At 64.1% G+C, this 13,935-nt stretch overlaps 4 protein-coding genes across 4 annotated transcripts in view; all 4 read right to left on the reverse strand.

Moving 5' to 3' along the window:
- Positions 1–3,073: 3,073 nt before the first annotated feature.
- On the reverse strand, positions 3,074–4,262 carry LOC121163426 (leydig cell tumor 10 kDa protein homolog). Its single transcript, XM_040990986.1, has 3 exons — positions 4,156–4,262; positions 4,007–4,062; positions 3,074–3,735 (listed from the first exon to the last, which is right to left on the reverse strand). The coding sequence occupies exons 1-3, from the start codon at positions 4,250–4,252 to the stop codon at positions 3,574–3,576; spliced, it is 315 nt and encodes a 104-aa protein (XP_040846920.1). The 5' UTR covers positions 4,253–4,262; the 3' UTR covers positions 3,074–3,573.
- A 710-nt stretch (positions 4,263–4,972) lies between these two features.
- On the reverse strand, positions 4,973–6,923 carry LOC121163355 (methylthioribose-1-phosphate isomerase-like). Its single transcript, XM_040990892.1, has 6 exons — positions 6,766–6,923; positions 6,432–6,670; positions 6,168–6,343; positions 5,705–5,881; positions 5,365–5,589; positions 4,973–5,184 (listed from the first exon to the last, which is right to left on the reverse strand). The coding sequence occupies exons 1-6, from the start codon at positions 6,895–6,897 to the stop codon at positions 5,054–5,056; spliced, it is 1,080 nt and encodes a 359-aa protein (XP_040846826.1). The 5' UTR covers positions 6,898–6,923; the 3' UTR covers positions 4,973–5,053.
- A 2,193-nt stretch (positions 6,924–9,116) lies between these two features.
- On the reverse strand, positions 9,117–9,627 carry LOC121163429 (methylthioribose-1-phosphate isomerase-like). Its single transcript, XM_040990989.1, has 2 exons — positions 9,470–9,627; positions 9,117–9,374 (listed from the first exon to the last, which is right to left on the reverse strand). Exons 1-2 carry the CDS (start codon positions 9,599–9,601, stop codon positions 9,240–9,242), a joined length of 267 nt encoding a protein of 88 aa, XP_040846923.1. The 5' UTR covers positions 9,602–9,627; the 3' UTR covers positions 9,117–9,239.
- Positions 9,628–12,743: 3,116 nt separating this feature from the next.
- LOC121163398 (coiled-coil domain-containing protein 130-like) overlaps positions 12,744–13,935 on the reverse strand; it is a 469,842-nt gene continuing 468,650 nt past the window's right edge. The window contains exons 8-9 of the mRNA XM_040990950.1: positions 13,638–13,776; positions 12,744–13,542 (exon numbers count right to left, since the gene is read on the reverse strand). Coding sequence (XP_040846884.1) covers positions 13,013–13,542; positions 13,638–13,776 — 669 coding nt within the window. The 3' untranslated portion in view covers positions 12,744–13,012. The remainder of the gene's footprint in view (positions 13,543–13,637; positions 13,777–13,935) is intronic.

Consider the following 13,935-nt stretch of genomic DNA (forward strand, 5'->3'; position numbering starts at 1 on the left):
GTCAAGGACGGCCCAAAGCTTTGGGACCCTGCACCCACGTGGGAGACCCAGAAGAGGCTCCTGGCTTCAGATTGGCTCAGCTCCGGCTTGGGGAGTGAACCAGCAGATGGAAAGTCTTTGTGTTATTCCACCTTACAAATAAGTAAATGACAGGAGATTCGGGTGGAGCCCCCCTTCTGCCCGCCCGCTGGCTCTGTCCCCACCCGTCGCAAGGATGCAGATGGAAGATATGACAATGTGCACCCATGGCTCGGGCTGGTGCAGGGTGCTGTGTGAGCCTCGGGGACAGTGTCACCCCCATTTCTCAGACATGGAAGTGGAGGTCTGGAGAGGCCCAGGCCGCCCAGTAGGCAGAATGGACAGGACTGGGCGCTGGGTGTCCTGTGCCTCCTGCCAGAGGGAGGGGCTGGGGTCCCTGGGGCCAGTGGTGGGGAGAGCCCTGGGACTGGCTTTTCACAGCTGCTGTCATCACGCCCCTCTCACAGTTGGGGAAAGTGAGGCAGGTGGTGTCCTGGGACCACAGAGCGAAAGGGGCGTGCCTGTGTGTGTGGGGAACCTTCTCCCAGTGCCTTGGAGATGAGGCCCTAGTGGCCTGGCCGCAAGGCAGGCCTCCCACTCCCTCTGGGGGCAGGGCAGGGGGTGGGGCCCTGCCAGCTCCCTCCCCCACTGAGTCACAGGGCCTCTATGGTGAGCTCAACGTCTGGGAATTTGTGGGCTTCTGACCCCCCCAGCCCTGTGGGAAACGCTGCCGCCAAGTGTGTGTGTGTGTGTGTGTGTGTGTGTGTGTGTGTGTGTGTGTGTGTGTGTGCGTGCGCACAGCTATGCATGCTGGGGTGGGGTCACCATCCTTCCCTCCTGGGGTGTCCTGTCCTGCTACGGTTTGGGGCGGGGGCAGCTGAGTGCCTCTGGCCTTTACCGTGCTGAGGGTCTGTGGTCAGTTAGCAGATGAGGCCAGGGAAGGCTGGCACGGGCTGCCTGGGGTGGCTGGGTCTGGGGGCAGGGTGATGAGGGGCTCGTCCGTGGAAGGTCATGGGGATGTGGATGAAGGAGACCCCCGCAAAGCCTTTCCTGGCCTCTGGCTGCCCCTGGGAAAGGCTGGCACTGAGCAGGCACCAGGCTCAGGGCTCTGGGCGCCGCCCAGTGGCCAGTGGGACCACAGCCTGGTCTGATCTATCTTTCTCCCTTCCTCCCTGTCTCTCTCTCTCTCTTTCTCTCCTGCCACCTTCCAGGTAGGTCAGTAGGGGCAGCCGGGACAGGCGACCTGTTAAGGGGTGCCAGGGGCAGCAGGTGGCTCATTTCTGTCTCCTGCCCTTCACATACAAGCTGCCCAAGCCCCCGCTGGGCACAGCAATGAACATGCTGGCACTCCGTGTCTGCAGGTCCAGGGATTCGGGAGGCCTGGATGGAGGCCCTGGCTCCCAGGCTGGCATGATGGGCGCTCAGCGGAGTGGACCAGCTGACAGCAGATCTCTGCACCTCCCCAATAAAACATGAACACGGCCCCCCGCACCTCGGGGTTGGCCAGGGTGTGGGGTGGCAGAGAGAGGTCGGGTCTGGGTGGCCCTTGCGTTGTTCCCTCAGCTGTGTGCTGGGTCTGGAGTTGTGTTATTCTGCCTGCCCCAAACTCAGGCCTGCTGAAAGGGCTCCATTGGAGAGTCCTCCCCTGCAAGCGCCGAGATCCCACGTGGGTGCCAGTTTGTGGCCTGGGAAAGCAGTGGAGGACGGCCCAGAGCCTTGGGACCTGCACCCGCGTGGGAGACCCAGAAGAGGCTCCTGGCTCAACAGCTCTGGGGGTGAAGTGCACCCGTTACTCCTGTGTCTGTCTTTCCTTTCATCCCAGGAGGGCAAGCCAGCCCCACCTCAGCCCTGGGGTGTGGAGGGGGGACTGTACCCCGAGTGCTCCAGGGGTGGCCTCTGACCCACAGGGGTCCATTTGCAGACACAGTCCTCTGACCCCTCAGGGATGGGAGCGGTTGCCTTGGCTGGGCAGCCGCAGCCTTCCTGGGCGCAGGTGGAGACCATGCAGGCAGATCTACGTAGGGGTTAAGATCCTCCATGACTGCAAGGCCCGGCGGCGTGGTCTAGCGGCTAAAGCCTGCGCCGGGATCCCAAAGGGTGCCGGTTCGTATCCTGGCTGCTCCACTTCCCATCAAGCTCCCTTCCTGTGGCCTGGGAAAGCAGTGGAGGACGGACCAGGTCCTTGGGACCCTGCACCTGCGTGGAAGACCCGGAAGAGGCTCCTGGCCAGCTCAGCTCCCACTCCTCTGTGTATCTGCCTTTGCAATAAAAATAAAACTTGGGCCCGGCGCGGTTGCGTAGTGGTCCTCGCGCGCCCGGGATCCCATCCGCTTCCCTTCCATCTCTCCCTACCTGTCTTCTGGGAAAGACATCGGAAGTTCCTCTCTGTATATACGCCTTTTTTTTAAGTCCATGTGTCCCCCAGCCCCCTCACACACACTCACAAATTGGAATCAGAGAATCAGCATGGACTCACACACACCTTACTAGTTAGGACACGGGCATTAAGTACTCCTCACCAAGGTATGCAAGATTTCTCTGCACACCCCTCCTAAAACTGTTTCTCACCTCGATTGTTGAATTGTCATTGAAATAGTCCCACAAAGTTGATAAGGCCTTGCATCCAATTTTGACATATCGGTTGTTCCATACTGTGTCAGTTTATGTCTTAATGTTATATATTGTTGCTGATGTCATGTTGGGGCTTTTACTTGACTGGGATTTTGCTTTGTTGGCTTTGCCTTTGGACCGGGGAGGGTCTCCCTAAGAAGCCACTGAACTTGACCAGACAGTAATATGCTGGACTCTATGCTTGGTGTACGCTTGCAATGAAGGGATCTCAACTAAACTTGAACTGTGGTTACGCAACGGGGGGTTTGGGGGAGGAACCCACCATGGGGGGAGGGTTAGGGGGAGTCCCTGTGCTTATAGAACTGTGTCACATAATATAATGTAATTAAAAAAAAGTCCAGGGGCCGCCCGACCCTGGTGACCCCTCACCCTCCCCAGTGGCCCCCCACCCTGGTGGCGCCCCAGTTCACAGCTCCCCCAGACCGCGGGGCGGAACAGCCTGGTTTATTGTTGGGGTGCAGGTACAGACAGGACGGCCCCATCCAGAGCGGACCGGGCATGTCCACCACAGTGGGCGTGTCCATCAAGGCGGGCGGTCACTCCAGAGCTATGGGCGTGTCCAATCAGCCCTGTGGGCGGGGCCCAGGGCGTGTCCAACCGGCCCTGTGGGCGGGGCCCAGGGCGTGTCCAGAGGCGGGCGTGTCCAACCAGCACTGTGGGCGGGGCCCGGGGCGTGTCCCATCAGCGCTGTGGGCGTGACCGCCAAGGTGGGAGTCTCCATTGATGTGGGCGTGTCCCACCTGCGCCCGGGGCGGGGCTGTGGCTTGACCAGCATAGTGGGCGTGTCCATAGATGTGGGCGGTCACAGCAGCGCTGGGGGCCGTGGGCGGGGCGCAGGGGCGTGGCTGCCACGGTGGGCGTGTCCCGCCAGCGTTGGGGCGTGTCCACCAGCGCGGGGGGCGTTCCCCGGCGTCGCCCCGCCCCTCAGGAGCCCGCCTTGCTCGCGCCCTTGCCAGCCCCGGCCCCCTTCTTGGCCCCCTTCTTGTCGGCCGGCGCCTGCAGCAGCGCCAGCCTCTTGGGGAGGCTGCTGCTGGCCTTCAGCACCACGTCATGCTCGATCTTCTTCCGGATCCCCACCTCGAGGTCCTGCGGGGACAAGCACGGGGCGACGGGTGGGCGGGCGTGCGGGCAGGCCCAGCCTCGGCACCCCCAGCCCCGCAGCACCTGCAGTCCCGGCTCACGCCGCCGCCATGCTCCTGTCTGCCACCCGCCCGGGACTTCCACCCTGCACCCGCGTGGGGGACCCGGAAGAGGCTCCTGGCTCCTGGTCGGCTCAGCCGCTGCAGGTGCTGCCGCTTGCAGAGCACGCCGGCGGACGGAGCAGCTGGCCGTCTGTGCCCTCTCCTCCCGCACTCACCTTCCGCAGCTTCTGCTGCTGCACGATGCGCGCTTTCTTGGGGGCGATGATCCGGCCTGCAGGGAAGGCAGGGCGTGTGAAGCCGGGAGGCCCCAGGACGCTCTCCCCCCGCCGCCCGCGGCGTCCCCAGCCCCCGGCCCGCGCCTCACCGCCTTTCCTCGGGCCCCGGCTGCGATCCGCCGCCGCCGACGCCGCCTTGCTCTTGGCCGGCCGCTGCGCCTGGAACTTACGCTGCCCCTGCGCCATGATGGGGCTCGCGCCGGAAGAGGCAGGGCTTCTGCCGGAAAGGCGGGCACGCGCCGGAAGAGGCGGGGTACGCGCCGGAAGAGTGGCTCCTGACGCAATCCAGCCGGGCGGCGCGGCCGCGAAGACTCACGGGATAGAGCGTGGCATAGCGTTAAAGGGACAGGCACCCTCCTGGGTGCTCGTGTAGTTTTCTGTGCTTTATGCATGAACTCAAACCAGGGGTAGGCCCAGACGAGGCAGAGCCTGACCTCTGGCTGCAACATTTTAGAAAAAATACGTTTAAACAGCCTTGTTCCAGGTGCTTGGACCCTCCAACCACATGGGAGACCCGGAAGGAGAACCGGCCACTGGGGCCAGTTAGGGAGTGACCAGCGCAAGGATGAGCTCCCTCGCTCGCCCTCCCTCTGAAATAAACACATCTTACAAGACAGAAAATAATAATTTATTCTCATAAAATATATTATAAAACCTGTGAGAAACAGCCAGGTCGGAGGACGGGGGGCTGCTACCCCTGGGCTCCCAGGGACAGGGCAGCCGGGTCAGGAGGTTGTGGGGGCTGGCCACCCCTGGTTCCCGGGCAGGGGACGGGGCTGGCCACCCCTGGTTCCTGGGTAGGGGGACGGGGCTGGCCACCCCTGGTTCCCGGGTAGGGGACGGGGCTGGCCACCCCTGGGCTCCCGGGCAGGGGACGGGGCTGGCCACCCCTGGTTCCTGGGCGGGGGACGGGGCTGGCCACCCCTGGGTTCCTGGGCAGGGGACGGGGCTGGCCACCCCTGGTTCCTGGGCAGGGGACGGGGCTGGCTACCCCTGGGCTCCCGGGGACAGGGCAGCGCGGAGCTGGTCGGGGGTGAAGACGCCCAGTTCTGTGATGATTCCCCCGGTGATGAGCTCGTGGGGGGTGACATCAAAGGCGGGGTTCCAGACCCCAATGCCTGGAGGGGAGAGAGGCAGGGCTGGCTGTACTGGGTCTGTTTGCACCCGGGGGGCTGTGGGGCTGGCTTGGGGGGCCTTCCTGACCATCCCACCCAATGTGGAGCGAGACAAGGCCTCCTGGCGGGGAGGTCCTGGTTATGGGGGCACACCCCCATGCCTGCCCCGGGTGGGCAGCTCACCGGGCGCCGCGATGCGGACGCCGTTCACGTCCGTCAGCTCCTGGCCGGGGCGCTCCTCGATGGTGATGTCGGCGCCCGTCTGCAGCCGCAGGTCGCAGGAGGAGCTGGGCGCCGCCACGTAGAAGGGGATCCCGTGGTGCTTGGCGGCGATGGCCAGCTGGTAGGTGCCCACCTTGTTAGCCGTGTCCCCGTTGGCCACCACGCGGTCGGCGCCTACCACCACGGCTGCCAGGGAGCAGGGTCAGGGGGTGAGCAGGCGGGGCGTCGACACCTGGACCCTGGATGGCCAAGCCTCGTCCACCCTGGCCAGGCCACCTCCCGGGGAAGAGGTCGTGCCCACCTGACACGCCCTTGTGTGCCATGGCCGCCGCCGCCATGCTGTCCGTGATGAGGGTGGCGGGGATGTGCTCGTAGACCAGCTCGAAGGCCGTGAGCCGGGCTCCCTGGTTGTAAGGCCGGGTCTCCGTGCAGAAGGCGTGCTCCAGGCGGCCCAGGCTGTGCAGGGAGCGGATCACGCCTGCGCCACGGCGGGGTGGTGGTTAGGGGAAGGGGTGTGCCAGGGTCCCCACGCGTGTTCACAGTCCCAGCCCCGGGTGTCCTGTGCCGGCTCTGCTTCCCATCCGCTGGTTCACTCCCAAATGGCCCTTAATGGCTGGGCCAGGCTGAAGCCAGGAGCTTCCTCTGGGTCTCCCACCCGGGTGCAGGATCCTAAGACCTTGGGGGCACAAGCAGGGAGCTAGATGGCAAGTGGGACGGCTGGGACTTGAACCCGTGCCAACTGACACACCATGGCTCCCACTCACCCAGGGCCGTGCCGTAGCCAGCGGTGGCCAGCGCCCCGGTGTTGCAGTGGGTCAGCACGGTCACCTTGCCGCCCCCCGGGGCTGCCTTGGCTAGCAGGTCTTGCGCTCCCAGGTCCCCGATGCGCCTGTTGTCCTTGAGGTCCTGTTCCAGCATGGCCTCGGCGTAGCGGATCACTCTGGGGCCGAGGAGAAGGGGGCCTGAGCGTCTGCAGAGCGGCCTGGGCTAGCCCGGCGCGGGTGTCCGTTCCGGGGAGGCCCGGGTACCTCTCCCGCACCGCCTCCTCCGTGGCGCCCTCCTGCTCGGCCTCACGGGCCGCGGCGTCGGCCAGGTCCCGGGCGGCGCGGGCCATGTTGACCGCCGTGGGCCGGGCGGTGACCAGGAAGCTCAGGCGTTCGCGGACAAAATGCATGAGGGCGGCGAGTCCTGGGCCCCCGGCGCCCGCCTGCAGCTCCACGGCCAGGCTGAGGCAACCCACCAGGGCGATGGCTGGGGCGCCGCGCACCTGCCGGGGCCAACAGAGATGCGGTGGGCTTGCGCGTCGGGCCCTTCTCCTCCCCGCCGCCGCCACCGTGCGCGCCCAGGCCGCGCCGCTCCCACCTTCATGGCGCGGATGACCTCCCAGGCCTGCTGCACCGACTCCACCGCCTCGTAGCGGCTCTGCCCCGGCAGCAGCAGCTGGTCCAGGATGTGCAGCGAGCCCCGGGAGTAGCGGATGGCTTCCAGCGCCATGGCCTCGGTAGCCGCCGTGCGCGCTCAGCCGCCTTCCGCAGCGCGTGCGCCCGGGACGCACGGGAACGGGGCGGGACCAGGTCTCTGGGCGGGGAAAGCTCCGGAGCCGGACGCACAGGCGCGCAGCAGCCCTAGAACTGGGTGTGTGGGAATCACACAGCCTGCTTCTCCCAAATCCCAGGAGGCCAGCCTGAAGGCGCTGGCGCAGGGAACCTCCGGCCGCTGCATCCCGTGGCTGGCAGAGGGGCCTGCGCCAGCTTCCACCTGCTAGAGGGTCTTGGCAAACTCGAGCACCGTCTGACTCCGGGGGCAGGGGGTACTCTCCGTTGTCCCCCCTCTGTATTTTTAAATGCCACTCCCGCCCCAGGGCTGAGACAGGCATACTACGGGGTGGTTCTCAGCCTGGGGTGGCATCCGAGTGCCGCTGTGGGAGATGTGGGGGTCCCGGGGGGCGGCCTGCTCCCCTCCATCAGCATTTAGAGCATGGCCCTTCACTTGACACAGGACCAAGTCTGCTGTAGCAGCCTGGCATGTGTAAGTCACCCTAGGATGCTCCCCCAGGGGTGACGCCACCCCAGGGTGTGACAGGACGCTGGGGGAACATGTCTCCATCAGGGCTTACAGGACTGTGCTGGGGCTCCCTGGGGACACTGGGGCCCCGGCCGGTGGGCGGAGGGACAGCGTGAAGGGGGTGGGATGACTCGGGGCTGGTGGCTGTGGGAGCGTCAGTGGGGGTCTCCCCGTGAGTGAGGGAACAGCTTCGGGGTGGTGGGCACAGCGTGTGCCCTGAGCCCACCACGGAGAGACACCTGCCGGGTTGGGAGTGGTGTGGGCCAGGGTGGCAGGGCCAAGGGGGCAGCCCGCTGACCACGGCTCACAGCCGCCCTCTGCTGGACATTCCCGGGAACTGCTGATGCCGAGATGCATCACTGACCATGGGTGACCACCGCTGACCACGGCTCACAGTCGCCCTCTGCTGGCCATTCCCGGGAACTGCTGATGCCGAGATGCATCACTGACCATGGCTGACCATGGCTCACAGTCGCCCTCTGCTGGACATTCCCAGGAACTGCTGATGCCGAGATGCATCACTGACCAGGGCTGACCACCGCTGACCATGGCTCACAGCCGCCCTCTGCTGGCCATTCTCGGGAACTGCCGATGCCGAGATGCAGCCCAGGCCCAGCAGGAGAGAAGATGCTGAGATGGACTTGGCGGTGTGGTGGGCAGGAGGCAGGCGTGGGGCCAGCTGGGGCGCAGCAGGACGGCTGCAGGGTTGAGGGCAGAGCTCCAGGAACTTGAACATGGCCGTGCCAGTCCCTGAGCTGGGGCATTCTGGATGGCTATGGGAACACCCCCAGGTGCTCCACTGCCACCCAGCTCCCTGCCTGCGGCCTGGGAAAGCAGTGGAGGACGGCCCACAGCCTTGGGACCCTGCACCTGCGTGGGAGACCCGGAAGAGGCTCCTGGCCAGCTCAGCTCCCACTGTGGCCACTTGGGGGGTGAACCAGAGGATGGAAGATCTTCCTCTCTGTGTATCTGACTTTGCAATTAAAAAAAAATTCGGGCCCGGCGTGGTGGCGCACGGATGGAAGATCTTCCTCTCGCTCTCTCCTCTCTGTATATCCGCTTTTCCAATAAAATAAATCTTTTAAAAAAATAAAACTTAATACGTCCAGCGTTCCCTCAGCCCCCTCAACACACACTCACTCACACATGCACACTCACAAATTGGAATGCATAGGCAGAGAATCAGCATGGACTCACACACACCTTACTAGTCAGGACACAGGCATTAAGTACTCCTCACCAAGGTATGCAAGATTTCTCTGCACACCCCTCCTAAAACTGTTTCGCTCCTTGATTGTTGAATTGTCATTGAAATAGTCCCACAAAGTTGATAAGGCCTTGCATCCAATTTTGACATATCGGTTGCTCCATACTGTGTCAATTTATCTCTTAATGTTATAGATTGTTGCTGATGTTATGTTGGGGCTTTTAATTGACTGGGATTTTGCTTTGTTGGCTTTGCCTTTGGACCGGGGAGGGTCTCCCTAAGAAGCCACTGAACTTGACCAGACAGTAATATGCTGGACTCTATGCTTGGTGTATGCTTGCAATGAAGGGATCTCAACTAAACTTGAACTGTGGCTACGCAACGGGAGTGGTGTGGGGCGGAGGAACCCACCATGGGGGGAGTGTTTGGGGGAATCCCAGTGCTATAGATGTGTGTCACATAATATAATGTAATTAAAAAAAAGTCCAGGGGCCCCCGACCCTGGTGGCCCCCCAGTTCACAGCACCCCCTCCCCAGTGGCCCCCCACCCTGGTGGTGCCCCAGTTCACTGCTCCCCCAGACCGCGGGGCGGAACAGCCTGGTTTATTGTTGGGGTGCAGGTACAGGCAGGACGGCCCGCCTGCAGCTCCACGGCCAGGCTGAGGCAACCCACCAGGGCGATGGCTGGGGCGCCGCGCACCTGCCGGGGCCCACAGAGATGCGGTGGGCTTGCGCGTCGGGCCCTTCTCCTCCCCGCCGCCGCCACCGTGCGCGCCTAGGCCGCGCCGCTCCCACCTTCATGGCGCGGATGACCTCCCAGGCCTGCTGCACCGACTCCACCGCCTCGTAGCGGCTCTGCCCCGGCAGCAGCAGCTGGTCCAGGATGTGCAGCGAGCCCCGGGAGTAGCGGATGGCTTCCAGCGCCATGGCCTCGGTAGCCGCCGTGCGCGCTCAGCCGCCTTCCGCAGCGCGTGCGCCCGGGACGCACGGGAACGGGGCGGGACCAGGTCTCTGGGCGGGGAAAGCTCCGGAGCCGGACGCACAGGCGCGCAGCAGCCCTAGAACTGGGTGTGTGGGAATCACACAGCCTGCTTCTCCCAAATCCCAGGAGGCCAGCCTGAAGGCGCTGGCGCAGGGAACCTCCGGCCGCTGCATCCCGTGGCTGGCAGAGGGGCCTGCGACAGCTTCCAGCTGCTAGAGGGTCTTGGCAAACTTGAGCACCGTCTGACTCCGGGGGCAGGGGGTACTCTCCGTTGTCCCCCCTCTGTATTTTTAAATGCCACTCCCGCCCCAGGGCTGAGACAGGCATACTACGGGGTGGTTCTCAGCCTGGGGTGGCATCCGAGTGCCGCTGTGGGAGATGTGGGGGTCCCGGGGGGCGGCCTGCTCCCCTCCATCAGCATTTAGAGCATGGCCCTTCACTTGACACAGGACCAAGTCTGCTGTAGCAGCCTGGCATGTGTAAGTCACCCTAGGATGCTCCCCCAGTGGTGACGCCACCCCAGGGTGTGACAGGACGCAGGGGGAACATGTCTCCATCAGGGCTTACAGGACTGTGCTGGGGCTCCCTGGGGACACTGGGGCCCCGGCCGGTGGGCGGAGGGACAGCGTGAAGGGGGTGGGATGACTCGGGGCTGGTGGCTGTGGGAGCGTCAGTGGGGGTCTCCCCGTGAGTGAGGGAACAGCTTCGGGGTGGTGGGCACAGCGTGTGCCCTGAGCCCACCACGGAGAGACACCTGCCGGGTTGGGAGTGGTGTGGGCCAGGGTGGCAGGGCCAAGGGGGCAGCCCGCTGACCACGGCTCACAGCCGCCCTCTGCTGGACATTCCCGGGAACTGCTGATGCCGAGATGCATCACTGACCAGGGCTGACCATGGCTCACAGTCGCCCTCTGCTGGACATTCCCAGGAACTGCTGATGCCGAGATGCATCACTGACCAGGGCTGACCACCGCTGACCATGGCTCACAGCCGCCCTCTGCTGGCCATTCCCAGGAACTGCCGATGCCGAGATGCAGCCCAGGCCCAGCAGGAGAGAAGATGCTGAGATGGACTTGGCGGTGTGGTGGGCAGGAGGCAGGCGTGGGGCCAGCTGGGGCGCAGCAGGACGGCTGCAGGGTTGAGGGCAGAGCTCCAGGAACTTGAACATGGCCGTGCCAGTCCCTGAGCTGGGGCATTCTGGATGGCTATGGGAACACCCCCAGGTGCTCCACTGCCACCCAGCTCCCTGCCTGTGGCCTGGGAAAGCAGTGGAGGACGGCCCAAAGCCTTGGGACCCTGCACCTGCGTGGGAGACCCGGAAGAGGCTCCTGGCCAGCTCAGCTCCCACTGTGGCCACTTGGGGGGTGAACCAGCGGATGGAAGATCTTCCTCTCTGTGTATCTGACTTTGCAATTAAAAAAAAAATTCGGGCCCGGCGTGGTGGCGCACGGATGGAAGATCTTCCTCTCGCTCTCTCCTCTCTGTATATCCGCTTTTCCAATAAAATAAATCTTTTAAAAAAATAAAACTTAAAAAGTCCAGCGTTCCCTCAGCCCCCTCAACACACACTCACTCACACATGCACACTCACAAATTGGAATGGATAGGCAGAGAATCAGCATGGACTCACACACACCTTACTAGTCAGGACACGGGCATTAAGTACTCCTCACCAAGGTATGCAAGATTTCTCTGCACACCCCTCCTAAAACTGTTTCGCTCCTTGATTGTTGAATTGTCATTGAAATAGTCCCACAAAGTTGATAAGGCCTTGCATCCAATTTTGACATATCGGTTGCTCCATACTGTGTCAATTTATCTCTTAATGTTATAGATTGTTGCTGATGTCATGTTGGGGCTTTTACTTGACTGGGATTTTGCTTTGTTGGCTTTGCCTTTGGACCGGGGAGGGTCTCCCCAAGAAGCCACTGAACTTGACCAGACAGTAATATGCTGGACTCTATGCTTGGTGTATGCTTGCAATGAAGGGATCTCAACTAAACTTGAACTGTGGCTACGCAACGGGAGTGGTGTGGGGCGGAGACACCCACCATGGGGGGAGTGTTAGGGGGAATCCCAGTGCCTATAGATCTGTGTCACATAATATAATGTAATTAAAAAAAAAGTCCAGTGAACCCCGACGCTGGTGGACCCCCAGTCCACAGCACCCCCTCCCCAGTGGCCCCTGACCGTGGTGGTGCCCCAGTTCACTGCTCCCCCAGACCGCGGGGCGGAACAGCCTGGTTTATTGTTGGGGTGCAGGTACAGACAGGACGGCCCGCCTGCAGCTCCACGGCCAGGCTGAGGCAACCCACCAGGGCGATGGCTGGGGCGCCGCGCACCTGCCGGGGCCCACAGAGATGCGGTGGGCTTGCGCGTCGGGCCCTTCTCCTCCCCGCCGCCGCCACCGTGCGCGCCTAGGCCGCGCCGCTCCCACCTTCATGGCGCGGATGACCTCCCAGGCCTGCTGCACCGACTCCACCGCCTCGTAGCGGCTCTGCCCCGGCAGCAGCAGCTGGTCCAGGATGTGCAGCGAGCCCCGGGAGGAGCGGATGGCTTCCAGCGCCATGGCCTCGGTAGCCGCCGTGCGCGCTCAGCCGCCTTCCGCAGCGCGTGCGCCCGGGACGCACGGGAACGGGGCGGGACCAGGTCTCTGGGCGGGGAAAGCTCCGGAGCCGGACGCACAGGCGCGCAGCAGCCCTAGAACTGGGTGTGTGGGAATCACACAGCCTGCTTCTCCCAAATCCCAGGAGGCCAGCCTGAAGGCGCTGGCGCAGGGAACCTCCGGCCGCTGCATCCCGTGGCTGGCAGAGGGGCCTGCGCCAGCTTCCACCTGCTAGAGGGTCTTGGCAAACTCGAGCACCGTCTGACTCCGGGGGCAGGGGGTACTCTCCGTTGTCCCCCCTCTGTATTTTTAAATGCCACTCCCGCCCCAGGGCTGAGACAGGCATACTACGGGGTGGTTCTCACCCGTGTTTTTATTTCTGCAAAGGCAGCGACGACGCCCTTGCAGAGTCCACTCCCCTCGGACTTGGGGGACTCAGGAGAGGTCCACACCAGTGCCTTGAGGGCAGGTCCCATCCCGCGGCCCTTCATCCCCACCCCTCCCTGCTCAGCCTGTGCAGCTCACCCCGGATCCCAGGCCAAACCCCAGAAACCCACGGCACTCCGACCACTGGGGAGGGGGAGCTTGGTGGGGTGCAGCAGGGCAGGCTCTGGGCCATCGAGGAAGGGCAAAGTGACAGTGCTTGTGTGTGTGTGTGCGGGGGGACTGGTGTCCCAAGGCACACGCCCCCGGGGTGTGGCAGGCAGGAAGGCGGGGCGGGGGTCTGCAGTCCTAGTCCCTTGGCGCCCCGCCCTCACTCGCTCTCTGAGGAGTCTGAGTAGTCAGCTACCAGGGAGGAACCCAGGCTTTGGGGGGGTGGGGTGGGGTGGGCCGTCTCGCGGGGGGCTCCAGGCGGTGGCAGTGCTGGACAAGGGGCCAGGGCCGGGGTCGGGGCGGGGGCTGGCTCCCGGCAGCTCCCCTCCTGGCCCCTGGGTGCTGGGGCCTTGGGCTCCTTAGTCTCCACGTGCTGCTGAGAACAATCTTGGGGTGCCGAGGCTGGCTCCTGTGGCTTGGCAGCCTCGGGGGTCTCAGCTGCAGGTGGGGGGCTGTCGCCAGAGTCTTCCCGTGACGCCCTGGGCAGCCGCACGATGCCCAGGTCCTGGGCGGTGATGGTGGGGCCGGCGGGCGCGGGCCTGCGGCTGTGGGCCAGCTTCTTGAGCACGCTGTTGGCCTTGCTGCTGCAGCCGGGGCTGGGACCTGGACCGGGGCCTGTGGCCGCTGCTGGCGCGAACCAGGAGCGGCTGTTGATCTCCGAGCGCTTCAGCTTCTGCTTGTCCTCATAGGCTGTGGAGGAGGGGGTGGCAGGGTGGGGTGGGGGGCGTCAAGGCAGCGTGGGGCCACCCGGCCCTCCCTCCCCGCCAGCACCCCTCTGCACTCACAGTCCAGCGTTTGGAACTTGAGCAGCCCAGCCAGCTTGCGGTCATGCTCGGTCTCGGGCAGCAGCGGGATGGTCAGGCTGGCCTTGGCCTGCAGCGCCTGGTCCCGCTCCTCCTCCTCCTGCAGGGCCTTCTTCTTCTCCTGCATGGGGCAGGGGGCGTGCATCACAGCTCCGCCTCTCCCCTCCCACGGGGGACGGTCACCCCGGCTTCCTGGGGAGCAGGTGTGGCCACCAATTGCTCCTTGAACCTCACACAGTGCCTGGGACAGGGGCAGGTGGGAGCCTCCAGGTGCTTGCAC

This window comes from Ochotona curzoniae, unplaced genomic scaffold, assembly GCF_017591425.1.
Source record: "Ochotona curzoniae isolate NIBS_2020 unplaced genomic scaffold, NIBS_Ocur_1.0 contig_605, whole genome shotgun sequence".
NCBI classification, from domain to species: Eukaryota; Metazoa; Chordata; class Mammalia; order Lagomorpha; family Ochotonidae; genus Ochotona; species Ochotona curzoniae.